This window comes from Thalassophryne amazonica, chromosome 12 (genome assembly GCF_902500255.1).
Source record: "Thalassophryne amazonica chromosome 12, fThaAma1.1, whole genome shotgun sequence".
NCBI classification, from domain to species: Eukaryota; Metazoa; Chordata; class Actinopteri; order Batrachoidiformes; family Batrachoididae; genus Thalassophryne; species Thalassophryne amazonica.
The window spans coordinates 64890932-64918796 of record NC_047114.1 but is presented as its reverse complement, the minus strand read 5'-3'; the positions used below and the strand labels follow the sequence as shown (position 1 = coordinate 64918796).

Genomic DNA, 27865 nt, shown 5'->3' with positions numbered 1-27865 from the left:
GGAAAACTGTTTGAAAAATTCAGCGGGAAAACCGTCAGGACCCGGTGTCTTCCCAGACTGCATCCGAGAGATGGCTTGGGTTATTTCTGCTTGTGATATAGGAGCCTCTAGCTTCTCCATGAGGTCTACGGGAACAGAGGGAATAGGTAGTGAGTCAGAAAAGTACTAATACTAGCCTCATCTCCGTCAAATTCAGAGGAATATAGACTGGAATAAAAATTTCTAAACGTAGTGTTGATCTCATTGGGGTTGGAAGTCATTTCCCCATTTTCAGAGTGGATGGCCGATATGTGTTGTTTGGCTCTGCGTCCCCTTAGCAAGTTAGCGAGTAGTTTCCCGGATTTCTCCCCGTGTTCATACAGTGTACAATTGGTTTTCAGGAGAATGTTTTGTGTTTGGTAGGTTGTCAAGAGGTCAAATCTGGTTTTGAGTTCAGTCTTTTTGTTATAAAGCTCAGGAGTTTGGTATTTTGTGTGTATATATATATATATATATATATATATATATATATATATATATATATATATATATATATATACACACACACACAACTCCTGGCAATAATTATGGACTCACCGGCCTCGGAGGATGTTCATTCAGTTGTTTAATTTTGTAGAAAAAAAGCAGATCACAGACATCACACAAAACTAAAGTCATTTCAAATGGTAACTTTCTGGCTTTAAGAAACACTATAAGAAATCAGGAAAAAAAAATTGTGGCAGTCAGTAACGGTTACTTTTTTAGACCAAGCAGAGGGAAAAAAATATGGACTCACTCAATTCTGAGGAATAAATTATGGAATCACCCTGTAAATTTTCATCCCCCAAACTAACACCTGCATCAAAACAGATCTGCTCGTTAGTCTGCATGACACCACATGACACCACATGATCTGAATACAAACCGTGACAGTAACCTACAATGAAGAACTGGCATCCTTTTCACGTTCTGGAATCTGGGGATAAGCACCTGAACCTTCATCTTTTTCTCACTTTCTTCCTCAGAGGGACTCACTACATTCTGATTTAAAAAGAGGGAGAAAGAGAGAGATCATAATTTCTCACCATCACTCTGCAAGATGACAAACATGTGTCACGTGACCTGCCGCCGCACATTCTCCGATATAATGTACGCATCTTTTTACAATGACACGTGAGCATTTGCTTGGTCAGTCAGCTGCTTCCCAGCTCCATGCTCCATCACACACCCTCTCTGCTTTAACAGAGGTCTATTCATTCACTAGGACACACTCAGAAAACATTATTTCACACACAAGAAAGAATGACCACAGCAAGCAGTCTGTCTTTCTCTAATTGTCGTCTGTTCTGGGTTTATTTGAAAAAATCTCTAACCACTGCGACCCAGCCCACAATAAAGTTTGGAAGACGGGTCCTGCTACCTTCCATGGGTTAATTCACATATTTGATTGAGGGGAAAAAGTGACATGTCCTTTCATTGTTTATTCTGATGCTGATCTGGTGCAGATTAAAAATTTGTAAATGTACTTTTTTATGGGCTCCAAGGGTATTTTCTCTATTTTAGCATGCTTTTGGTAATATTAAGTTGTTTTTTTTTTTCAACTTTCTTTTTGAAAGATAATGCTCATGTATTGAATATCAAAATGTTTATAACAACCTCAGTATTCAGAATATATGTCACATGTTTGTCTGGAACACTGTATGTATATAATTTGGCTCTAAATCTGAACAAAATTAAATGCGTTTTTTTTAAGAAAATTCTTCAAATCTTTATTGAGAGTCTACCTTTATTCATGTGAATGAACTGTTTTGGTGCTAGGGTTATGGGTTAGCACTTTTCTATGTTCACTCTGTCCAGAAATATTTTTTATTGGATGAAAAGTGGACAGTCCTTAACAAAAATGTCCATTTGCTCCATTTTGGGGCGGAGGTGCTTGTGATCCTGGAAATAAGTGTCCATACATGTGGTTTCCACTACAAGGTGCTTTTTTCTGTAGGACTAAATACAAATTAAAGTGTTTTCAGGCTGATAGCACTGCTCATTTAGCATTTACAGTGCATCTGGAAAGTATTCATAGCGCTTCACTTTTTCCAGATTTGGTTATGTTCCAAAATGGAGTAAATTCGTTTTTCCCCTCTACTCACAACACCCCATAATGACAACATGAATAAGGGTTGTTTTTTTGTTTGTTTGTTTGTTTTTGTTTTTGCTTGCTTGTTTGTTTGTTTTTGGAAATGTATTTAAAAAAAAAAAACTAAGAAATGCCTTATACAAAAGTATACACATCCTTTGCTCAGTACTTTGTTGATGCACATTTGGCAGCAATTACAGCCCCAAGTCATCTTGAATATGATGCCATAAGGTTGGTGCACCTATCTTTTGGCAGTTTGCCCATTCCTCTTTGCAGCACCTCTCAAGCTCTATCAGGTTGGATGGGGAGCTTCGGTGCACAGCCATTTTAATATCTCTCTAGACATGTTAAATCAGATTCAGGTCTGGACTCTGGCTGTGCCACTGAAGGACATTCACAGAGTTGTCCTAAAGCCACTCCTTTGATATCTTGGCTGTGTGCTTAGGGTTATTGTCCTGCTGAAAGATGAACCGTTGCCCCAGTCTGAGGTCAAGAGCGCTCTGGAGCAGGTTTTCATCCAGGATATCTCTGTACATTACTGCATTCATCTTTCCCTCAATCCTGACTAGTCTCCCAGTTCCTGCCGCTGAAAAACACCCACACAGCATGATGCTGCCACCACCATGCTTCACTGTAGGATGGTGCCTGGTTTCCTCCAAACATGACACCAAAGAGTTCACTCTTTGTGTCATCAGACCAGAGAAGTTTGTTTGTCATGGTCTGACAGTCCTTCAGGTGCCTTTTGGCAAACTCCAGAGGGCTGCCATCTGCCTTTTACTAAGAAGGAGCTTTTCACATTGTCATTATGGGGTATTGTGTGTAGAATTTTGAGGAGGGAAAAAAAAGAATATCATCCATACTGTAATAAGGCTGTAACATAACAAAATCTGGAAAACGTGAAGCGCTGTGAATATTTTCTGGATGCACGGTATGAGCGTTTAGTGGCAGTGTCAATCAGTGAGAATCCTTGCAGAGAGATGCTGCACTCTGATGGCAGAGAGGGAGAGACCTATGTGACCTGCTCTAGGATTGGCTGTGAATGAAAGATCTACAACAGGGATAGAAATAAGAGGTGACGCTCTGTAGTGTCAGGAAGTGGTTCAGTGAAGCCTCTGTGACATTCCAGCACTGATTTATTAATAGTAACGCAACAAAAAGCATAGTTAGATACATGAACATATCCATCAACCCCAAAGGGTTAAAGTGAAAAACATTTTAAATGGTACATCATCAATACAGACACACAGGATGTATTTATGAAGCTGTTTAGTGTTGGACAACAGAACATTTTCACTTGCTGCTGGCCTAACGTATATTCAACTCTCTCTTGTTATTGTCCAATGTCATCACCATCCAGTCTCCTACCAAATGGTACTGGAGACTAGTTCCTGTAAGTTCATCCATTCTAAAGAACACCCATTCACCAACTATCACTACCTCTTCAGTGTATAATCAGGAACCAACTTTAGGAATCTTCCTCCCCAACCCTGTTCCCTTGTGTGTCGTTGCACGCAGCCTCAAAACCACCAAACATTAACCAGTCCTCACCCCGTTCCTCAGAATCCAGTTAATTTGTGTAGCACAGCATCTACTGTTATTCAGCTTATACTGTGTTAATATTTAAAGTTGCAGTGTGTAGGTTTTACTATCATCTAGTGGTGAGGTTGCAGATTGCATTATGTCATTGCTGGTCATGATTTTGTTTTCCTTCATGTTTTCTCTTTTGTGATGAACTAGTAATGACTTCATGACTTTTTTTGCTAATAAAATTTTAACTATTAGAGAAAAAATTACTCATAACCATCCCAAAGACGTATCGTTATCTTTGGCTGCTTTCAGTGATGCCGGTATTTGGTTAGACTCTTTCTCTCAGATTGTTCTGTCTGAGTTATTTTCATTAGTTACTTCATCCAAACCATCAACATGTCTATTAGACCCCATTCCTACCAGGCTGCTCAAGGAAGCCCTACCATTATTTAATGCTTCGATCTTAAATATGATCAATCTATCTTTATTAGTTGGCTATGTACCACAGGCTTTTAAGGTGGCAGTAATTAAACCATTACTTAAAAAGCCATCACTTGTCCCAGCTATCTTAGCTAATTATAGGCCAATCTCCAACCTTCCTTTTCTCTCAAAAATTCTTGAAAGGGTAGTTGTAAAACAGCTAACTGATCATCTGCAGAGGAATGGTCTATTTGAAGAGTTTCAGTCAGGTTTTAGAATTCATCATAGTACAGAAACAGCATTAGTGAAGGTTACAAATGATCTTCTTATGGCCTCAGACAGTGGACTCATCTCTGTGCTTGTTCTGTTAGACCTCAGTGCTGCTTTTGACACTGTTGACCATAAAATTTTATTACAGAGATTAGAGCATGCCATAGGTATTAAAGGCACTGCGCTGCGGTGGTTTGAATCATATTTATCTAATAGATTACAATTTGTTCATGTGCAGGGGTGGTGGCCAAGTGGTTAATGCGCTTGGTTTCAGTTTGGAAGGTTCTGGGTTCAAATCCCACCCCTGCCACATTTCTCATTTCTCCCATGTAATGTGGAGTTGCGTCAGGAAGGGCATCCGGCGTAAAACCTGTGCCAAATCAACATGCAGATCCACCTTGGATTTGCTGTGGCGACCCCGAGTTCAAACAAGGGAGCAGCCGAAGGGGCTTACTATTACAATTTGTTCATGTAAATGGGGAATCTTCTTCACAGACTAAGGTTAATTATGGAGTTCCACAAGGTTCTGTGCTAGGACCAATTTTATTCACTTTATACATGCTTCCCTTAGGCAGTATTATTAGACGGCATTGCTTAAATTTTCATTGTTACGCAGATGATACCCAGCTTTATCTATCCATGAAGCCAGAGGACACACACCAATTAGCTAAACTGCATGATTGTCTTACAGACATAAAGACATGGATGACCTCTAATTTCCTGCTTTTAAACTCAGATAAAACTGAAGTGATTGTACTTGGCCCCACAAATCTTAGAAATATGGTGTCTAACCAGATCCTTACTCTGGATGGCATTACCCTGACCTCTAGTAATACTGTGAGAAATCTTGGAGTCATTTTTGATCAGGATATGTCATTCAAAGCCCATATTAAACAAATATGTAGGACTGCTTTTTTGCATTTACGCAGTATCTCTAAAATTAGAAAGGTCTTGTCTCAGAGTGATGCTGAAAAACTAATTCATGCATTTATTTCCTCTAGGCTGGACTATTGTAATTCATTATTATCAGGTTGTCCTAAAAGTTCCCTGAAAAGCCTTCAGTTAATTCAAAATGCTGCAGCTAGAGTACTAACGGGGACTAGAAGGAGAGAGCATATCTCACCCATATTGGCCTCTCTTCATTGGCTTCCTGTTAATTCTAGAATAGAATTTAAAATTCTTCTTCTTACTTATAAGGTTTTGAATAATCAGGTCCCATCTTATCTTAGGGACCTCATAGTACCATATCACCCCAATAGAGCGCTTCGCTCTCAGACTGCAGGCTTACTTGTAGTTCCTAGGGTTTGTAAGAGTAGAATGGGAGGCAGAGCCTTCAGCTTTCAGGCTCCTCTCCTGTGGAACCAGCTCCCAATTCGGATCAGGGAGACAGACACCCTCTCTACTTTTAAGATTAGGCTTAAAACTTTCCTTTTTGCTAAAGCTTATAGTTAGGGCTGGATCAGGTGACCCTGAACCATCCCTTAGTTATGCTGCTATAGACTTAGACTGCTGGAGGGTTCCCATGATGCACTGAGTGTTTTTCTCTTTTTGCTCTGTATGCACCACTCTGCATTTAATCATTAGTGATTGATCTCTGCTCCCCTCCACAGCATGTCTTTTTCCTGGTTCTCCCTCAGCCCCAACCAGTCCCAGCAGAAGACTGCCCCTCCCTGAGCCTGGTTCTGCTGGAGGTTTCTTCCTGTTAAAAGGGAGTTTTTCCTTCCCACTGTCGCCAAGTGCTTGCTCACAGGGGGTCGGTTTGACCGTTGGGGTTTTTACGTAATTATTGTATGGCCTTGCCTTACAATATAAAGCACCTTGGGGCAACTGTTTGTTGTGATTTGGCGCTATATAAATAAAACTGATTGATTGATTGATGAGGATTCTTGCTCCCTTGTTTTCTCTTGTGATAATATGAATGAACCTCCATTCATGAAAATGAGGGTTTTCAGACTTGTTGTTAACCTGCTGTAGCAACCAGTGGACAGTGAATAGGAAGGGCAACCACTGATTCCCCCTAGTTTTTTTCTTCAGTCTTACAGCTGCGCCTTAAATAAATAAAACTAGTATGTATGTCCCTTTTCGACTGCTATATATACATGGTAGTGCAACATGGCAGTCTCCATCAGATATCCCACTTTCATGTAGATACAGTAGTGTTCAGAATAATAGTAGTGCTATGTGACTAAAAAGATTAATCCAGGTTTTGAGTATATTTCTTATTGTTACATGGGAAACAAGGTACCAATAGATCCAGTAGATTCTCACAAATCCAACAAGACCAAGCATTCATGATATGCACACTCTTAAGGCTATGAAATTGGGCTATTAGTAAAAAAAAAGTGGAAAAGGGGGTGGGAAACAGGGAAAAATCCAGCACACATGGACTTCAAACTGTAAAATATTCATCAAACTGAACGGATCACCAGAACAAGCAAAGGTTCATCGAGGAGCTGGACAAATATGAACAATAGGTATGAGGACTCAAACACATCACAGCACCATGATACAGACTGGAGCAACCCACTCATCCACATCATCTACACCCGGAGACAAGAGAGACATAATGACTAAGGATAATGATCCGTTTATTTCTGCCCAGGAGCTCTGTCTAGATACATTTAATTATAATAACTCTGCTAACCACCCCTTCGAATCTGAAAATGATCCTGATACCTTTTTCAGTGAGAATATTGTGAGACAGTGCAAATATTTTACAGAAGAACAATTCAAAAATTATAAAATCAATGATGAAGATTTTTCAGTTATACATTTCAACAGCAGACGTCTTTCTCGTAATCTGTCCACTATTAATGATTGTTTGAAAACATCCAAAAAAACGTTTTTCAGTTATTGCAATTTCAGAAACATGGTTAAATGAGGATAATAAAGATCTGGTATATCTTGATGGTTATGAATTGTTCCTGGTTAATAGGCAGACGAGAAGGGGCGGAGGTGTTGCATTGTTTGTAAGGTCAGATTATAACTGTAAACTCATCAACAACATGTCATTTACAGTGGACAACATCATGGAATGTGTTACCATATAAATTACATCTATAAACTCCAAAAACATAGTTGTTAGTTGCATTTACAGAGCTCCTGGGACAAATATTGACACCTTTGAAGACATTATCTTAGGAATGTACAACAAAATCAACAGAAATAAGCATTTATTTGTCTGTGGAGATTTCAATATAGATTTTTTTAAACCCTCACAATCATCCACAAATTACCTCATTTATAAACACATTGTACTGTTTAGGACTGTTTCCAACCATCATTCATCCTAGCAGAATAACTATGGATACAACAACTCTCATTGACAATATTTTAACTAACGTTATATCCGGTAATCTTAGTGGGGGACTACTGGTCAGTGATATCAGTGATCACTTGCCAGTTTTCTCAGTCTTTGCATTGGATGGTTGTTGTATGTATCAAAGCAATATCAAATTCATGAGTAGAAAAGTAACACCTGAAACAATTGATAATTTAAGGGAGGATTTATCAAGTCAGAATTGGTCAGATGTTTTTGTTGATGATGTTGACAGGTCATATGATGCTTTCATTTCCATTTTTTCCAGTTTGTATAATAAACACTGTCCATTTGTTGACAAAATATATAGAAATCAATATAGCAACAAACCATGGATAACTAAGGGACTTCAGAGGGCATGTAAAAAGAAAAACGTACTATATAAACAATTCATAAAACTACAAACTAAGGAAGCTGAAAGTAAGTATAAAACATATAAGAATAAGTTAATCAATATCATGAGACTCAGTAAAAAAACATATTATAATGAGTTACTTGTCAAAAATAGAAATAACATCAAAAACACATGGAACATATTAAATGAAATAGTAAAAAAGAATAGAGTAACTAGAGATTATCCTTAATTTTTTCAGAGTAACAACTACATCACGATTGATAACGACGAGTCTATTGCTGAACACTTTAATGAATACTTCGTTAATGTGGGTAAAAATCTTGCCAGTAAAACTGACTCATCAACTAATAACGTCTGGGTAAATAATTCAACGTTTAACAAATCTGTTTCAATGTTCATTGGTGGTACTCATGAAAGGGAAATACTTGATCTGGTTCATGGTTCAAAAAGTAAGAAATCGACTGATGTTAATAATTTGGATATGGCTTTATTAAAAAAAAGTTATTGATTGTATAGTAAAACCGTTCAATTATATTTGCAATATGTCACTAAGTACTGGTAAATTTCCTTCTCAAATGAATATAGACAAAGTAATTCCTCTGTTTAAAACTGGTGACAAACACACATTTTCTAATTATAGACCTATATCACTCCTGCCACAATTTTCCAAAATTTTGGAAAAAATATTTGCTAAAAGATTAAATGATTATTTAAATAAAAAATCAAATCAATTTTATTTATATAGCGCCAAATCACAACAAACAGTTGCCCCAAGGCGCTTTATATTGTACAATAATTGCGGAAAAACCCCAACGGTCAAAACGACCCCCTGTGAGAAAGCACTTGGCAACAGTGGGAAGGAAAAAACTCCCTTTTAACAGGAAGAAACCTCCAGCAGAACCAGGCTCAGGGAGGGGCAGTCTTCTGCTGGGACTGGTTGGGGCTGAGGGAGAGAACCAGGAAAAAGACATGTTGTGGAGGGGAGCAGAGATCAATCACTAATGATTAAATGCAGACTGAAGCATAACATCATTTGTGAAGAACAATATGGATTCAGAAGGTCTCGAACTACATCACATGCTTTGATGGACTTTGTGGAAAGTATAGCAACTGCAATTGACAATAAACAATACACAATAGGTGTTTTTTTTTTTATTTACAGAAAGCGTTTGACACAATTAACCATGGAATACTATTAAGTAAACTGCAGAAATATGGAATCAGAGGTCTGGCATATGAATGGATAGCTAGTTAATTACAAGGTAGATTTCAGTATGTTCAATTCAGTAATACAAATTCTGAACTGTGGGGTGCCGCAGGGCTCAGTGCTGGGTCCTTTGTTGTTTATAATCTATATAAATGATATAAGTTGGGTGTCGAGTTCACTGAGATGTGTCCTTTTTGCGGATGATACAACTGTGTTCTGTAGCGGTGAAAATCTTGAACAGCTTCTGGACATAGTGGAGAAAGAACTGGAAAAATTTAAGGTTTGGTTTGACGCTAATAAGTTGTCACTCAACCTTGGGAAAACTAAATGTATTATATTTGGAAATAAACAGGCACCCAAATGTAAAAATTTAACTATAAACAATAAGGAAATTGAGTTAGTAACAGAGAATAAATTTTTAGGTGTTATAATTGATAATAAACTTAGCTGGAAACCACATATAAATTATGTGAAATCAAAATAGTCAAAAACTATAGCCATTTTGTATAAAGCCAAAGACCTACTGCTGCAAGAAGGGTTACTTACTTTATATCATTCTCTGATGGTACCATATATGACATATTGTGTTGAGTCATGGGGAAACACTTACAAATCAAATACCAATCCAATATTCCTTTTGCAAAAATGAGCCATACGAATCATCTGCAATAAACAATATCGTGAACCAACTCATTATCTATTTGTGTCTTTAAATTTATTAAAATTCATTGATTTGGTCGATTACATTACAATTCAAACTTTATTTCGAGCGAAAAACCAAGCCTTACCGAGACATGTCCAGAGTCTGTTCCGATTGAGGAAATCCAGATATAGTTTAAGAGGTTGTGCAATTTTTATGAAACCACCAGTAAGAACAAATGTAAAGGGTTTTTGTGTGTCTGTGGTTGGGGTGAGGAAATGGAACAAATGTTCAACAGAGGTTAGAATGAGTAGTACCTTAGTGAGATTTAAGAAACTACTCAAAAAGAACATTATGTCTAAGTATCATAAAGAAGCAAATATAATTTGATTTATATGGAATGTTCAATTTATAAGTGGGACTTATTGTATATTTGAATGTGTGGGTATGTATATGCGTATGTAGATATATAGATATGGGTAGGTGTATATGTATATAAGTGACTGTGTATATGTATGTATATATTTATGTTTGTAAAGTATATACGTATGTATATAGGTATATATGGCACAGCCCAAGCAGAGGGTCACCCCCAAGAGCCTGGTCTGCTTGAGGTTTCTTTCTTATAGGGAGTTTTTCCTCACCACAGTTGCCTAGTGCTTGCTCTGGGGGTTGGTAAGGTTAGTCCTTACTGGCGTAAAGTGCCTTGATTCGACTTTCTTGTGATCTGGTACTATATAAATATAATTATAAGTGAATAGTATATTGATGTGTATGTCTGTGTGTCGACATGTAGTAGTGAATTTATATTTATGTAAATATGACTGATTAGAATTGTTGGACTTGTACTAGCAGGGGTGGGCGCTAATAAGCTTTGCTTCAGCCCACACCCTTTCGGACTCACTAGTTTTGTCTGTGTTTGTTTGTGGAATTGTTAATTTTTTTCTATTTGAATATTTTGTGTGCCGAATAAAAAACTTTGTCACTTGTCACAATGGTTGGTCTTGTTGGATTTGTGAGAATCTACTGAATCTACTGGTACCTTGTTTTCCATGTAACAATAAGAAATATACTCAAAACCTGGATTAATCTTTTTAGTCACATAGCACTACTATTATTCTGAACACTACTGTATACTGTACATTCAAAATGTCAGTGATTCATAACATTTTGTTATCAGTTATGAACTTTATTATAAATACTATGAATATACCCAACAACCAACCAACGTATCTCACGCTGCCTTCACTTCATTTCACGTCATTTGTCATTGCTCAGCGTTTGCATAAAATAGACTTCTTGTCTATTTTGGTCCAGCCTAGCTGCCAACATACGAACCAATTGTCTCTTGTTGTAAAACACCCATTCGGATTGAAAATGAATGGCAGCTGGTCATTTTGCCTGTCTCTTGTGGCTGACATGACCAAGGGATGATGGGGTTCCCAGCCATGCTTGACAGCATTGTAAACAATGCTGAGGGGCACCCAACAGCATCTCTGGACAAATTGTGTAATGACAACATTTCCAACAGCCGGTTTTTCTGCATTATTTATTTGGTAAAATAAAAATTTTCATATCGGCAAAAATAATCGCTAATATTGTCGTTCGTTCATTCATTCATTTTCTGCCGCTTGTCCGGGTCCGGGTCACGGTAACAATAGACCAAGTAATGATATTGTCGGCCAGCCAGTATATCAGTTGGGCTGTCGAAACGCATCAGTTCATTGTTGCAGGTAATTAAATTAACAAATGATTATGGATGCTATATTCCATGTCTGCAAATAAATACCCCTAAATCCTACACACTGCAGCTTTAAACATAATAAGCTCAAGTATAACTTTATTGATTGATTTTGTTTTGTTATTCGACACAGTAGAAACATTCCAGTAGTTTTTGTCAAATTGCATTTTAATTACCATAGCTAATATCACAACTGACGGGTCAATACCATACTGTCATTTATCATATCAACGGAATGTAGTGTCATCATATCTCTCACAATGGGAAGCTGTCAGATATGACACTACTCCTGTGTATATTTTAGAAAGTGGGGCTAATGATCCAAAAAGTGTAGCATGCAGTAGTGGCTTCTCGGTTGAGCCATGCAACAAACCTGCAGGCTGAAGGAATTCAAATTTAAAGGGCATGTCGCACACAGATATAATTTAGATTGAGGCTGTTAGTGACCATCTGATGATACACTGGGATTACTTTGGGCATTTTTATGACCGGTCTCAAAGTATATGGCATTTGCAACAACCAGCTACGGAGATTGCCGAAAACAGAGTACTTGTGAGTAGTCATTTTTCCGAGTGTTTCTGGCAGCATTTTGTAGCTTTGAGGAAACAGCCCAGTGTACGCTTGAATGGAATTTAGCTGCTAACATTAAGAATGGAGCCGCAGATTAATTGCAAAGCTCACATAAGAGTGATAACTGTTCAATTTTGATGCAGTCATGGGAAAAACAGTAGCTACTCTCCACTGTGAGAAGACTTATTGCATGTCCATCATGAACACAGCCTGTCAAAAACTGTCTCTGCTCGAGGCTCAGCTTTGTGAACGCTTAAGAGTTGTGCCATCGATATAACTGTGAAAAATCTAAGAAATACATCTGTATGATCAGGCAGCCTGATAACCAATGGAGAGTTCCACGTGCACATTCAGCGTGAGAGCTATGACGGGGGTTAAAACAGCATGCTGCTCTGGTACAGAGAACAGACTCTGCACACACCGAGATCCAAAATCCGACAGGCTCTCTTAAAGTAAAATAAAATAACAAAGCCTCCCAGCTCCGCTTGACAAGAACAAAATACAAAAGGAAAAAACTGAACACGGCACTCAGTCACTTGTAGAATGATTTCCAAGATTAAACATGTAAAGTCCACACCATCAAAGAAGTGGTCACACAAGGATCACGTGCAATTGCCAGCCGGAAAATAATGTACAGGTCCACTCCATCAAAGAGACTCCAGCTGGTACCATCACACACGGATGGTGTGCAATCGCCAGCCGGAGAACCATGCCCAGGTCCATGCCATCCTCCTGTGGACAGATGTCCTCCATGGTTCCACTGTTTAAACCCCCTTCTGTGTGTGGGGGCTGACCACAGCCGCCAGCATGAGACATTTTCCCATTGTGGTCCTGATTTAGAAGAAGAAGAAGAAGAAGAAAAATGATAATTCCAGCTGATGCAGATAGGTGTGTCCAGACCTTGAGCCATGGCTGCTGGACTGTCTTGGCCATGTCCAAAACCAGCTCTCTTTCCGATCATCTCCACTATTATGATGTGCTCCCACAGCAGCTCTGCTGTCACCCCCTCACAAAATGTTCTCATGATTCTGGCACATTAGATAGAAAGTCCATTATCTCCTGAAAATAACATATTCTGACTTTTCCCAATGTAAGAAATACATCTACATGTTCAGGCAGCCTGTAAAAACAGCATCACAGAGATGTTCCATGTGCACGCTCATGGCGGCATTAAATAGCGTCCTGCGACACAGACACCTGAGTCAGCACACGTTATGACCAAAAGCTGACAGACTCTCAAAAAACTAAGCATTTCGGGGTGTAGTGTGTCGTCTCCTCTCTGTATATCCTCTGTAAATTGAGCCATCACTTTCAATTGATGTAGCAGCGTTCATTTCACTCTGTCTTTCGGCCATTGGGATGTTTCTGCTTTTACTAAAATGTATGTCACATGCTGCCAAGAAATACAGAGTAAGACGTTTTCCAGTAATGCACCTGCTGACTCGCCAAACGAGAGAGATAATTAGCAATAAAAACATCAGTGACCACTAATTATTATTGCATGTGCACAGATAGACTTACAATCATGAATACTTTGATGAATAACGTGCGACATGTCTATTAAATGATGTAATTGCCTGCTGCAGCACAGCTGTGTGCATCAAAACTGCATCTGTGTGTATGAGTTGGATTGTAAATATAAAAACCTGCAAAGATTTAGTTTCAAAGCATGCATGTTGTTCCTGCCTCTCCTCGAGAAATTGAGTAAGTGTGCCTCACAAGGAATGTGGGAGCACCTTGAGAGAGAAATAATGCTGATTTGTGTCAGTCAGCTTGAGTTGTAATTTCAGTTTAACAGCATCTGATCAGCTGCATGACTGACTTTTAATACGCATTATTTAATTTATGCCTGAAGCCCACCCTATGCCTGAGATTCCACGAATAAACACTTATTTTGTACATACACTGGGGTGCATGCTTCGGTGTGTTGGTACCAATAATCAGTCCATATGTGAATGAGAAGCTACTTGTTCATCTCCACCCTGATGACACATAGGTGATGTCTTTGTGTCGTTGCCATGGTTTCAGGCTCGCTACAGGAGGGAACATGCCCAGCAGAGGAACGCTCCATCCCTCCCCCTGGTGGAGAACCTGCTGAAGGACAACACAGATGGCTGTGCCCTGGCTTCGCTGCTGCACTTTTACTGTCCCCGGGCTGTCAGACTGGAAGGTCTGCCACAACATCTGTAACCACACACCCTACATACACCCTCTATTATTGCCATTATTTCAAAAAGTAAACACCACGCCACACAATTCTGCTCTTGCACATGTAAAGGATGTTCAGACAACATGCTGGCTGCAGTGATTTTCAGTCTCAACAAGACAGCACAAAGCACTCTGTCTTCTGCTCTGACTGTCTGCTGCTCAAACTACCAGCCTTCATTTGAACTGGGTTCTTTCAAACAAAGAGTATTTATTGTTTGTTTGCCATTTTCTTCTTCACTTTTTTTTTTTTTTTTTTTTTGCAGACAAACAACACCAGGCCACCTGTGATTTCCAAAAAGGCTTCATAATTCAAATATAAACAGAAGGTCTACTTTACACATGCCTGCCTGGACAAACCCAGACATGTCCCACTGTGCCAACATTGCTATTTAAATTCATATATAAAAGAATTCTGGCAGATTATTGTGTTAGAAGATGTCAAAATCACCCAAAACCGGAGGTTCTGTGGTTCTCTCCTTTATCTATCAGAATCCAAAATTCCAAGGTGATATGCAGTAGTTTTAACAAAGTTACTTTGGGAAAATTTGCACTCACTCACCTATTCATTCCACTATTGTATGCAAGTTTAGCTAATCACAGGTAATAAATATGGTGTTATATGGTAAGGAAAGAGTTATTATGTAGTTGGAGGACAGTAATTTAGTGATATTTTATCTTTAAGGAGTGATAAAAGGAAGAAGGCATTTAACAGCATTACACATGGTGTATTTTGTTCCATGTAATTAACAGGGAAAGCACAGGCACAATGGAGTCAGCTTTGTCAGCAACTCCATAAAAACTACTCAGTATTCCACTTTTGACTTTTGGATTCTGATAGATACAGTTGAGAGCCAGTGAACTTTCTATTTTGGGCCATGCAGATCTTGATATGTAATTACTCTGTTATACTCGTATATTAGCCTTAATAAGAGCGTTGTCACAGTGGAACATGTCTCGGCTAGTTCAGGTGAAGTAGGACTTCTGTTTGCACACAGTTTATGAAGATGTGTTGCTAATTGCAGGGCCCTTGTGGCCACTGTTGCTTGTAGCAATGAATGAAAGAAATTCTGTCTAATCACAATAATATAGTGAGATTAAGGAGCAGATTTTAATTGTACATTACTGTAGTAGAAAATATTACTGAGACAGGACAAGAGCACAAATAGACAGAAAAAAAACACTGGTGACAGTTGCACAGTCAGTAAGACAACGACTTGTTTCTTTTCAGCTCTTCTCCGCCCTCATTTGTTCAAATGTTCGGGGTTGGGTTGTGATTGGTCATGAGGGCTCTGCGGCGGAGAACCGTTTCCAGCTGCTATGTCAAAAATAAACAACTCTCATCTTGGTGCTCTGAGATTCATGTGACTGGATGAGGTTCAGAAGGAGTTTGCATATGTGAACAAAGGCAAGAAGCATCTGTAGCTATGACTGCATACAGGCAGCTGGATTTATTCTAAAATCAGCAATTGATCAGCAATTATCAGTCTACACCAAAATGTTATTTTAGTCTATTCAGATAAAGTGATTCATGATTGTTGCGGCCAAAGTGGGTTTCCTCAGGAAGGGTGATTGGGGCCTTCCTTAGAGATTGTGTGAGAAGCTCAGTCATTTGTGGGGAGCTCAGAGTAGAGCCGCTGCTCCTTCACTTTCAAAGGAGCCAAATGAGGTGGTTCGGGCATCTGGTAAGGATGACACCTGGGCGCCTCCCTCTGGGGATGTTCCAGGCACATCCAGCTGACAGGAGACCCAGGGGAAGACCCAGGACTAGGTGAGGAGATTATATTTCTACACTGGCCTGGGATGGGAACACCTCGAGATCCCCCAGTCAGAGGTTGTTAATGTGGCCCAGGACGCTTGGAGTCCCCTGCTGGCGCTGTTACCCCCGGATAAGTATGCAGAATGTAAAACAGAAAGTTGATAGGACTAATATTTTTTGAGAAATTAGCATTTTTAGCAAACCAGAAAACAAACAGCAGGGGGCGGTAAATAATCTATACAGTAAAACTCACATATCATGGATTCAGGTGGACCAGCGAATTTTGTCTGTTATAATCGAAATCCGTTATAGTTATAGTTATAAGCTATAGTTATATACTCTCCGGTGAGTGCTCTGAGGTCTGAGGGCCATTTCCAGCTCTTGGTGCCTAAGACGAGACTTAAAACCAGGGGGGACAGGACTTTCTCTGTGACTGGTCCCAGACTCTGGAACGCTCTGCCCCTCCACGTCCGAACAGCCCTCACAGTGGAGTGTTTTAAGTCTCGTCTGAAGACCCACTTTTATTCTCCGGTTTTTAACACTGCATGAGTTGTGTGGTCCTCTGTTTTATTGGTTGTTTTTTTTTTTTTTACTGTTTTTTTTTGTTTGTTTGTTTGTTTTTTTAATCCAGGTTTTTTTTTTTTTTGGTGGGGGGGGGGTTATCTTTTGTATGCTGTATTTATTTATTTATTTATTTCTGGTGATTTTATTAGGGTTTTTTTTTTTTATCTTTGCATGTTTTATTTATTTTTATTGGTATTTTACTTATTTTTGATTTATTTCATGACTATTGGGGTCTTATCTATGTTGATTCTATGTGCAGCACTTTGGAACGTCTTTGTTAAATGTGCTATATAAACGGACAAACTCCATTATATAATATAAAATGGACAAAATCTGTTATATTTATGTAACAGCTTAGTTACAATCAGGAGGTGCCAAACGGTCTACAGGGAATCCTGAATCGGGACCTGCCTCATTTAATGACCGGGTAAAAACTTCCTCTGAAAAAATAAAGGCCTGCCTTAAATAAGCAGCGGGCATTATGTCCATTAAAAACATTACATTTGGTCAAGTCAACTCTTTTTTATGTGTCTGCTGTAGAGTAATCCTAAAGCCTGATTTATGCTTCTGCAATACTAACACCGTGCTATGCAATGACGTCGATGTGTGTGACAGTTTTAAAGTTCTCTGTTGCGTCTTTATGCAATTTTTCTGAATTATTCTTTTTTCTGGATTAATTTTTTTGTCCCTCAACGAGCTCTTCTTTCTACAACCTCCAAATCAAAGGTAAAGTGGCCAATTTCCTCTCTGAATTGCAGGTGTAATCAGCTGTGCACTGCAAAAGCTTTTAAAAAATTACGGGAGAGATCCAAAGAGTGAAAACGTAAAAGTGATCGCAGCCTTTTGTGGTGTCAGCAGCACGTCAGACTGTGTCTGAACACTTTAAAAATAATAAACGGCCAAGTGTCAGTGCTGAACTTTAATTTCATACCTCTGTTACTGGGCACATCCAGACTCCTCTGTCTGGTATATGCGAGGGGTTTTTAATGGGAATACATTGCGGTCGGACAGGGTGTTTTGTCCGACGTGAGTGACCATCCATTGTATACGGTATTTATTCCATGGAAAGCCATACAAAAGCATTGGGACTTTTGCTTTTGTTCAGTGAGTGCGATTATCCAGTTTTAGTAAGTTCAATGTAAGTACATAATGTAATTGTAAATGCATAAAAAATACATGGATGACACAAGAAAGTGAAAACACTTATTTCCATTGTGGTCCATTTAAAAATCAAATGACAAAAAAGAAGTAATAATAAAATAAAATAATAATAATAATACACACTCACTCACTCATCTTCAACCACTTTTCCAGGTTCGGGTCGCGGGGGCAACAGCTCCAGCAGGGGACCCCAGACTTCCCTTTTCCGTGTCACATTGACCACCTCTGACTGGGGGATCCCGAGGCGTTCCCAGGCCAGTGTGGAGATATAATCTCTCCCCCTTGTCCTGGGTCTTAAGTGTCTATATGATAACAAGAACCTAAACAATTTCTAAATACATTAAGGCAGTAAATTGACATTAAAAAGTTACATAATTAACAGGAAATAAAAGGGTTGAGTTCTTCTTCTAAAAACTGTTGAGGTCTAAGGTTCTGAAAACATTCTGGAGTCACACATCATTCCAACTCATTATAGAAAATGCATAATTTATTACCACTCTTGAAAAATGCCAGCTACCTATTTTATAAACACTACTCAATTTAGAGCCTGTGGATCCCCAACGCGCTAGTATGCATTTTAATGCTTCCTGCCTTAGATGAATATCTTGAACACATATCCGCCTCACAAATAGGGTTCTGATTTGTAAACACTGCATTTTTTTTTTTTTTATTCTGAGATGCCTCAAACATTGTGGGATATTTGTCAGTTCATGTGCCTCTTTTTTTCTCGTGTTTAATTAATTGATGCCTTATCTTTTTCTGTGTCTTCCTGTCTGTTCTTTTCCATCGGCCCTCCCTTGTGCGCTCGTTTGGGTTTGTGACCACTCCCCTGGCCGAGCAGATATCTGTCTCAAGGAGACCATGTCTCTAGCAGACAGTCTGTACAACCTCCAGCTGGTGCAGGACTTCTGCAGGAACAACCTCAACCACTGCTGCCACTTCAGTCTGGAGGACATGCTCTACGCACACGCGTCCATAAAGGTAGGTACGCGGGAATCACCCCTAATGTGGGTGAAGAAAGTGGAGAGGACAGGATTTATGAAGTGGAGTCAGATGATGACAGATTTTGAGTAAGGCAGGAAACTACAATTGGGCAAAGTGAGTCACTGTGGAAGTGCATGGTTTAGACTTTCTCGGGGTTGTGTGTATGCATTGCATGTGGATCTGTTAACGGGGAAAACATGTAAAGTTGATTTTTTTTTTTTTTTTTTTTGCAGAGCGAATGACTATAACAGTCTTTTGTGTCCATGTTTTTTCGCACAGATCCTGCGGGGCAAACAGCCCTCTTAGACCGAGAACAGATTCTGTTCTGAGAAATTTCATGCTCTGCTTCTGTTGTTCTCTCCCTCTCGGCACCACTGTTTTATTCAACACTGAAATCTGTTGGCTTTACAAATACCACCCATTGCCGAGTCACACCGAGATCATAGAGAACTGATGTTTTTCCAGTCCTCAGACTGAGAGATCTCACTTTTCTTTCTGAATAAATGACTGGCTCAGTGTAAAACATGAAGCGACTACTTTAGGAGGACCTCTGTGTCGTCGTGACATAAGAAGCAGCCTGTGTGGGTAAATAGTATGCGGCACATGTGGGTGGAAGCATTCAGATTCTAGTCACAACCCAGTCAGATGGAGACTTTCCATTCTTTAAACCAGTAGAGACAAAACAGTGGATGGTTTTCACATTTGTATACTAGTTGCTTTGTTCACCTTTCTTATATATTTTGGTGCATTTTGTTCACAATATTCTTTAACTTCTGGATTTGCTTTTTTTTTTGCCAAAGCAATGGCGTAGTAGTGAAAAGAAGAGCAGCTAAAGGCGCTGGCACACGGCCTATTCGCTGCAAGCTGACTGCCCCTAGTGTGTGTGCATGTTTCCATTCATTTAATGTCTTCATTAAAGGGAACTAAGTAATACTTCTCATGGGCATAAAGACCATGATTAAGCCCGTTTCCACCGCAGGAACTAGCAAGCTATTTTATAGGATCCGTCACCTTTCAATTTCAGTTTTCACTTTCAATTTATTTTCATTTATACAGCACCATATCACAACAAATTTGGCTCAGGGCGCTTCACACAAGGTCTAACCTTACCAACCCCTAGAGCAAGCACACAGGCAACAGTGGTAAGTAAAAAAAACTCCCTCTGATGATTTGAGGAAGAAACCTCAAGCAGATCAGACTCAAAGGGGTGACCCTCTGACCCTCTGCTTGGGCCATGGTACCGACCTTTGCTCGTGTCTCCACCACAGGGCCTTCCCCTGAAAAGTGACTTAATTCAGAACCTTTTTTGGGGTAAGATAAGTCCCTCCTATGGGGTATGTACTTTTTAGCAACCTGCCATCGGGAAGGGCTCGATGCTAACTGGTCAAACTCGTGTACCAAAAAAGCTACATCACCAAGCAGTATTTGTGAAAGTAAACGGAAACAAGCAGAAGACCTGCAATGAAGAAAAAAAGGATGACAGATGGACTACAGAGGTCTAGTGAGGATTAGAATCTCTGAGGAGGAATGTGAAAGTGGACGTCAGCGCACTTGAATACCTGCGCAATTAAACACGCTGCAAAACTGCCGAGCATGGCTACAAATGTCTGAACAACCACAAAAACAAAAGTGGCTCAGAACACATAACCAATGGAATAATGCGCCACAGACTGGCAATGCAGGGACAAAGACTCGCTGCTTTTTGCTCGATGGAAGATGATGCATTTGAAAAGATTTTGCAATCAAGAAGTCCACGGTTAAGTAAACAATTAATAAAATGCAGATACGAGGTCTGTTAGAAAAGTATCGGACCTTTTTAGTTTTTGCAAAAACCTGATGGATTTGAATCACGTGTGCTTGCATGAGCAAACCTTGAACCTTCGTGCGCATGCGTGAACTTTTTCGCGCCTGTCGATTGCATCATTTCCTGGCAAGCAGCCTTTGTGTGGGACGTGTGCAGTGCGCGCGGCGGATTTTCATTTTAAGGAAAAAGACGGAACGACTGGAGCAGCGCCGCATCAAATTTTGCCAGAAACTGGGCGACAGCCAGGTGGAAACCATTCGGATTATTCAGACGGCTTTCAGTGACTTTTCAGTCGTGTGACTGTCCGAGAAATTATGGAAGAGGTGGGCATGTCACAACATGTCCTGTGAGACTTCAACACAAAGGTGCTTTTGCTCCGCTGTCAGCAGCTTCGGCACAAATTTCACCGCCACTCTTTTCATGGCCAAATCTTCTGTCACAGTGGAATGTACCGAAAAAGTGCTGATGTCCACCTCTTCCGCAATTTCTCGGATAGTCACACGACGGTCCCGCATCACCACAACGTTCACTTTGGAATGATCTGGTCATTTCAGCATGTTGATGGCCGACTGGAGCGTGGCTCGCTCTCCACCGTTGTGTGGACGTCTTTAATCCGGTTGTACCGCTCCTTAATCTGTGTGATGCCCAAAGCATCGTCACCGAAAGCCGTCTGAATCATCCGAATGGTTTCCACCTGGCTGTCGCCCAGTTTCTGGCAAAATTTGATGCAGCGTTCCGTCTTTTTCCTTGAAATGAAAATCCGCCGAGCGCACTACACATGTCCTCACACAAAGGCTGCTTACCAGAAAATGATGCAATTGACAGGTGTGAAAATGTTCACGCATGTGCACGAAGGTTCAAGGTTTGCTCATGCAAGCACGTGATTCAAATCCATCAGGTTTTTGCAAAAAATAAAAAGGTCCGATACTTCTCTAACAGACGTCGCATTTTAGTAGTTTGTGTTACCTAACACTATGCTAGCAATCTAGTGGGAAGTCAAATGTTTCAAAAGCATAAATTACACCTACTTTTGCCTTCTGCCTTAGGCATCGATGTTGGATGCTAGCGATACTATAACATAACAAGAAAGCAAACTTTTTTTTAATGGTGCCTTGCATATAATGTTAAAAGATAATGGTTGTTTGCTAGCTATCACTAGCATTACATACTTGCTGTCACTGTGACCCTGGTGCATCTTCACTGCAATGGAAGTGCAACGGAATGCACTGAGGAGGACAGTTAATGGGCTGTTCCTGTAAACGTTCATAAAATCTGGGGAGTAGATTGAGTTCCTGCAGTGGAAAGTGCTATGGCGGTCTGATACTTGACTCCAGTGAACTTGACCTTCACCTGAATGATTGACTTGTGGCTGACATTGCCAGGGCAATGTTGCAATCTTCCTGAGTGTGTGCCACATTTGGTCCAGAGCAGGTTGAAAATTAAATCCCTTAACTTGTGGCAAAATCAATTGTTTAAAGATAGTTTCAGTATCTACCTTCATTGGCATACCAGAAGGACTGTGAAGGAGTAGGTCAACAAATAGGCAAGCACACATGACCTTGATCCCAATGATTGACCTTTGGCAATCTTGCTGGGCAATTGCAGAACCCACCTTTATATGCGTCCCAGGTTTGGCAGAAAATGTACATTCTGACCTTTGAACCAACGAATGTGAATCCAGTGATGTTCAGACTGCTGTATCTGTAAAAATGAACCACAGCAATTAAGACAAATGGAAATTCAGCACATCTTGGTTATGGTTTTCTCTTTGCTTTCTAACCTTGTTTGGGGGTTTAAAAAAATGTTTGAGGTACATTTCCTGCAGATAAGATCATTTGTTTAAACTTTGTGTTTAAAAAAAAAAAGAAAAAGAATGTGTATGTCATGGACTAAAGTTCCACATGGACTGTTCTGTGCATCATCTGTGACTACCTTAAACTAAACAGCAGATGTTGCTTTTGGCAAGTTTGTGGAAAGGAACGCTTTGATATTAAACAACTCAGACAATGGTCAGGTCAGGTCTGGAAGCATGTGCTGGTCCTGTGTGTTACCGCTTCTACCACACTTCAGAGCTACCCTGGGTCCTAGATGGCAACCACTTACGCAGACAACCGGTCCATCCCCACCTTTCTAAAATAGTCATCTGTCTGGCACACCTAGGTGAATCATGGGCATTACCTTGACCTTCTCTGTTTATTGAGGTACTCAACATTGAGGCAGAAGTGTGCCACAAGACCAAAATGTCAGAACTAACTCTGAGTCAGTCAGTGAAACGTACAAATATTCAAGCAGACTGAACCAGTTACCTAGCAACAAGTGGCACCCCATAACCACACTGATCTGTTAAACACTGAATAATTGTGGTTATGTAGAATCTTTAGAGACGGCAAGCATGCGATGGCACTCAGTAGAGTGCAGAGCCTTTTGATTACACTTATTGACCACATGTCCTAATTAATATGATAATTAGTTGATGGTTATTATGGCAGCTCTTGTCGACGCATGGGAAGAACATGTCTCAGGTTTGGTTGTTGCAACTGAGTGACTATGGGTATAGGCTATAGTGAGGCATGGTTTGAGCAGAACCAATGGTAAATGTCCAGGTTAAGTCCCCAAACCCATCTGTTGTTCTGGATACCTAAAAGAAGCTGCAACGAGACAACTACCGTGTTTACCTCATTAGTAACTACTATTGTTAACGTGTGTGTGTGATCTTACAGAGCAACTTGTTGGTGTTCATGGCTGAGCTTTTCTGGTGGTTTGAAGTGGTAAAACCCTCCTTTGTACAGCCCAGAGTGTTTGACCCAGAAGGTACAGTATACCATACAACAATGATGCTCTTGACTTGTTGGTCACAACTGAAGAGTTCAGATGCAAAACCTTCCAAGTCCATTTTTTAAGGTATTAGAAATGTACAGATTTTCATGAATAAAATGAAAATGGCATGTTCAAATTATTTCAGAGTTTGCACAGTGATGGTTACCCAAGCAGCCAAGTGAATGTTTTCCTGAACTAAACATTTATGGTTATGGAGTTACTGGGTTTTGCATCTCAACTATTCAACTGTAAATACTAATTCAAAGGGTAATTAATTAGTTCCTGGTGGAAATTTGAATGAATGACATTTTGTTTAATGTCTTCTGCAGCCTGTGATCCTGTACTTTCCTGTAGAAATATGGCTCCTGTGTCCAGCCCAGTCAAACAAAGCAATGCGGACAGATCTAACAGTCTGGAGAGTGTCCCTGCTGAAGGTAAATAATAATCATTTTCAGTGTTCTGTTATCTTAACACCCAGTCTACGTGTCCAGTTCGGTTGCAGTTTGGTTTCCGATACAAAAAAATTGCAAACACAAACATGCGGGATAATCGCGAACCCTGCCACAACCCATCTGCAAGCATATATGGTCATCCTGGAGTGTGCCGGACACTGTCATGATTAGTGGGACAATCTGGAACAATATTTTAGACTGTTCAAAATTTCGACACCAATAGAAGTCAAACCAACCGAAACCCAACTGGGTCATCAACAAGCTCACAGCAACTTATCAACAGCAACATCGGCAAACTCACAGCATTGCAACCGTCTGCATCATCCCGGGAGCCAGAGGTGGGAGTAAGGCACTGTCAAGTCATTCTCAAGTCAACAATCTGCAAGTGCCAAGTCAAGTCTCAAGTCAGCTTGCAAACAGCTGGTGGTCATTATGACTTGAGACTTGACTTGGGACTTGCAGATTGATGACTTGACAGTGACTTACTCCCACCTGACTGCATTAGACTTGTACCAAACACTGATGCAGATCTGTATCTGATCTGTTACCCTAAAGCTCACCGCGGCAAGAAGGCAGCAAAAAACAAGATTAGACTGCTTTATGAAACCAGGCCCAGGTATCACCCAGAGGATGAAGGACCACTGCATTGGAGCTTTGAAAGATAAAACATGTCAGTCTCCTGAATTATGAGGATCCAAAAATGTTTGATAAGTTTATCCAGTTTATTCTTATTCACAGATATTTCGTGTGTCTTTAAAATATGCAGCAGTAATTTCTGATCTGTGTGATAGATGTAACTCCTCTTCATGTAACTCCTCTCCCTGTGATTTAAGTCAGTATGATTTTCTTTGCCCCAAACATCAGCCATTTTGGATTTTGTATTTTCATGTTATCTCTCATGTTCTTGGAGTCAGGCTGGTGCCTTGTCTGCTAATCACTTTTTTTGGAGTTCCTGGGGTCCCCACTGTGTCTTTTACTAACTGCAGGCGGATATAATTGCCTTTACCTTATTGCTAGCACAACACACAATTTTCTGGTTATGGTTGAGATTATGGTGAGATTATGGTGGGTGTGTTATGTGTGTGTTTTTAAATTTTATTTATTTATTTATTTATTATTTTTATTAATGTTTTGTGGGGCCTGTGGTTGGTATGTCGGGATTGGATGTTCATGAATGTTCGAGTTGTAGCACGTTTGTTTTCCCTTTAGTTGTCCTTGTACTTTTGAAGATGATGTGCTGGTGTTTTGTTTCTGACTGGGAAAAAAAAGATTAATGGGCGTTTAAAAAAATATACAGCAATTATGATGGCAGGAATACAAAACAAGTAGGAAACGGTGGGGATGTGTTTTAAATGACACCAGATGCCCTGTAGTGGCTACTCTAGAGACTTACAATAGTTATGTCTGGTTCACACAGCAAGATAATTATCCCAGTTTCAGTCCCGATATTCCCCTTCCGACAATCTTAAGGACGCCCTGACTATCGTGATGGCTCTAAAGATAATCTTATCAAATATTCCTGCTATGTGTGGTGTGTTAAGAGTGCTCTGGTCTGCTCAGAAGGACGTCGGGACCACTCAGACCGCAAATTGTGGATATTCAACATGTCCGATATCCCGGTGTGTGTGGTGTCCCCCGTCCACAAACGAGCACGCAGCCTGCTGAATGTGACATGTAGCCAATCAGAAAGTGAGGTGACGGACGCATGGAGCAGAATCCAAAATCAGAATGGCTGTCATGGTGCACCAGAAAGTCCGGTGGTCACGCTGTCTCCACTCCTTTAAACAACGCCTTTTTTTTTCTTTCTTTTTTTCTCTCTGTTAGAAATAGTCCTCAAATTGTCTTTGTTGCTTCTTCCTCATCCACCATGTTAGTTTACTCTGAAGTCACATTTAATCTCGAGAGATTTTGCGAGATTTCCTGTCTGACCTGGGAATGTTCGTGAGTGAAATCTGATGGTGTGTGGTGTGTTGTCTTTACCGTATGGCTGCACACCACACACTGAATGATGAAAAATGTTAGATCTATGATTTTTTTTTTTTTTTCTTCATCTGTGTGGTCTCTCAGGTATTGGAAGCCTGCAGACAATTTTAAAATCTTGCTGTGTGAACCAGGCTTTATAATTTTCAGAGTGCTTCAGTAGAATTAGCTGTTAACAGGTGTATATACAACCCCTGGCAAAAATTATGGAATCACTGGCCTCGGAGGATGTTCATTCAGTTGTTTAATTTTGTAGAAAAAAGCAGATCACAGACATGACATAAAACTAAAGTCATTTCAAATTGCAGCTTTCTGGCTTTAAGAAACACTATAAGAAATCAGGAAAAAAAATTGTGGCAGTCAGTAACGGTTACTTTTTTAGACCAAGCAGAGGGAAAAAAATATGGAATCACTCAATTCTGAGGAAAAAAAATATGGAATCATGAAAAACAAAAGAACGCTCCAACACATCACTAGTATTTTGTTGCACCACCTCTGGCTTTTATAACAGCTTGGACTTAATGAGTGACAAACAGTACTCTTCATCAATCTGGCTCCAACTTTCTCTGATTGCTGTTGCTAGATCAGCTTTGCAGGTTGGAGCCTTGTCATGGACCATTTTCTTCAACTTCCACCAAAGATTTTCAATTGGATTAAGATCCGGACATTTGCAGGCCATGACATTGACACTATGTGTCTTTTTGCAAGGAATGTTTTCACAGTTTTTGCTCTATGGCAAGATGCATTATCATCTTGAAAAATGATTTCATCCCCAAACATCCTTTCAATTGATGGGATAAGAAAAGTGTCCAAAATATCAACGTAAACTTGTGCATTTATTGATGATGTAATGACAGCCATCTCCTCAGTGCCTTTACTTGACATGCAGCCCCATATCATCAGTGACTATGGAAATTTACATGTTCTCTTCAGGCAGTCATCTTTATAAATCTCATTGGAACGGCACCAAACAAAAGTTCCAGCATCATCACCTTGCCCAATGCACATTCGAGATTCATCACTGAATATGACTTTCATCCAGTCATCCACAGTCCACGATTGCTTTTCCTTAGCCCATTGTAACCTTGTTTTTTTCTGTTTAGGTGTTAATGATGGCTTTCGTTTAGCTTTTCTGTATGTAAATCCCATTTCCTTTAGGCGGTTTCTTACAGTTCAGTCACAGACGTTGACTCCAGTTTCCTCCCATTCGTTCCTCATTTGTTTTGTTGTGCATTTTCGATTTTTGAGACATATTGCTTTAAGTTTTCTGTCTTGACGCTTTGATGTCTTCCTTGGTCTACCAGTATGTTTGCCTTTAACAACCTTCCCATGTTGTTTGTATTTGGTCCAGGGTTTAGACACAGCTGACTGTGAACAACCAACATCTTTTGCAACATTTTGTGATGATTTACCCTCTTTTAAGAGTTTGATAATCCTCTCCTTTGTTTCAATTGACATCTCTCGTGTTGGAGCCATGATTCATGTCAGTCCACTTGGTGCAACAGCTCTCCAAGGTGTGATCACTCCTTTTTAGATGCAGACTAACGAGCACATCTGATTTGATGCAGGTGTTAGTTTTGGGGATGAAAATTTACAGGGTGATTCCATAATTTTTTCCTCAGAATTGAGTGAGTCCATATTTTTTTCCCTTTGCTTGGTCTAAAAAAGTAACCGTTACTGACTGCCACAATTTTTTTTCCTGATTTCTTATAGTGTTTCTTAAAGCCAGAAAGTTGCCATTTGAAATGACTTTAGTTTTGTGTGATGTCTGTGATCTGCTTTTTTCTACAAAATTAAACAACTGAATGAACATCCTCCGAGGGCGGTGATTCCATAATTTTTGCCAGGGGTTGTAATACCTCTCCAGGAACACTCACGTTATCGTTGGTAGAGAGGTTTGCGTGTCAATGACTTGTTTCTTTTCAGCTCTTCGCCTCATTTGTTCAAATGCCCGGGGTTGGGTTGTGATTGGTCATGAGG

General features: G+C 39.9%; 1 protein-coding gene and 1 long non-coding RNA gene across 3 annotated transcripts in view; one reads left to right on the top strand and one right to left on the bottom strand.

The window, feature by feature from the left end:
* The window catches only part of camsap2b (calmodulin regulated spectrin-associated protein family, member 2b), a 109885-nt gene that overhangs the window by 59851 nt on the left and 22169 nt on the right, over positions 1-27865 (top strand). For both annotated transcript variants that reach the window (XM_034184089.1, XM_034184090.1), the window contains exons 5-8: positions 14188-14329; positions 18690-18829; positions 23357-23447; positions 23783-23887. In XM_034184089.1, the coding sequence (XP_034039980.1) occupies positions 14188-14329; positions 18690-18829; positions 23357-23447; positions 23783-23887 (478 nt within the window). The remainder of the gene's footprint in view (positions 1-14187; positions 14330-18689; positions 18830-23356; positions 23448-23782; positions 23888-27865) is intronic.
* LOC117522647 lies at positions 12685-27575 on the bottom strand. The gene is made up of 3 exons (XR_004564276.1): positions 27564-27575; positions 19990-19992; positions 12685-12815 (listed from the first exon to the last, which is right to left on the bottom strand). It is a non-coding gene; the product is annotated as an uncharacterized LOC117522647 (long non-coding RNA).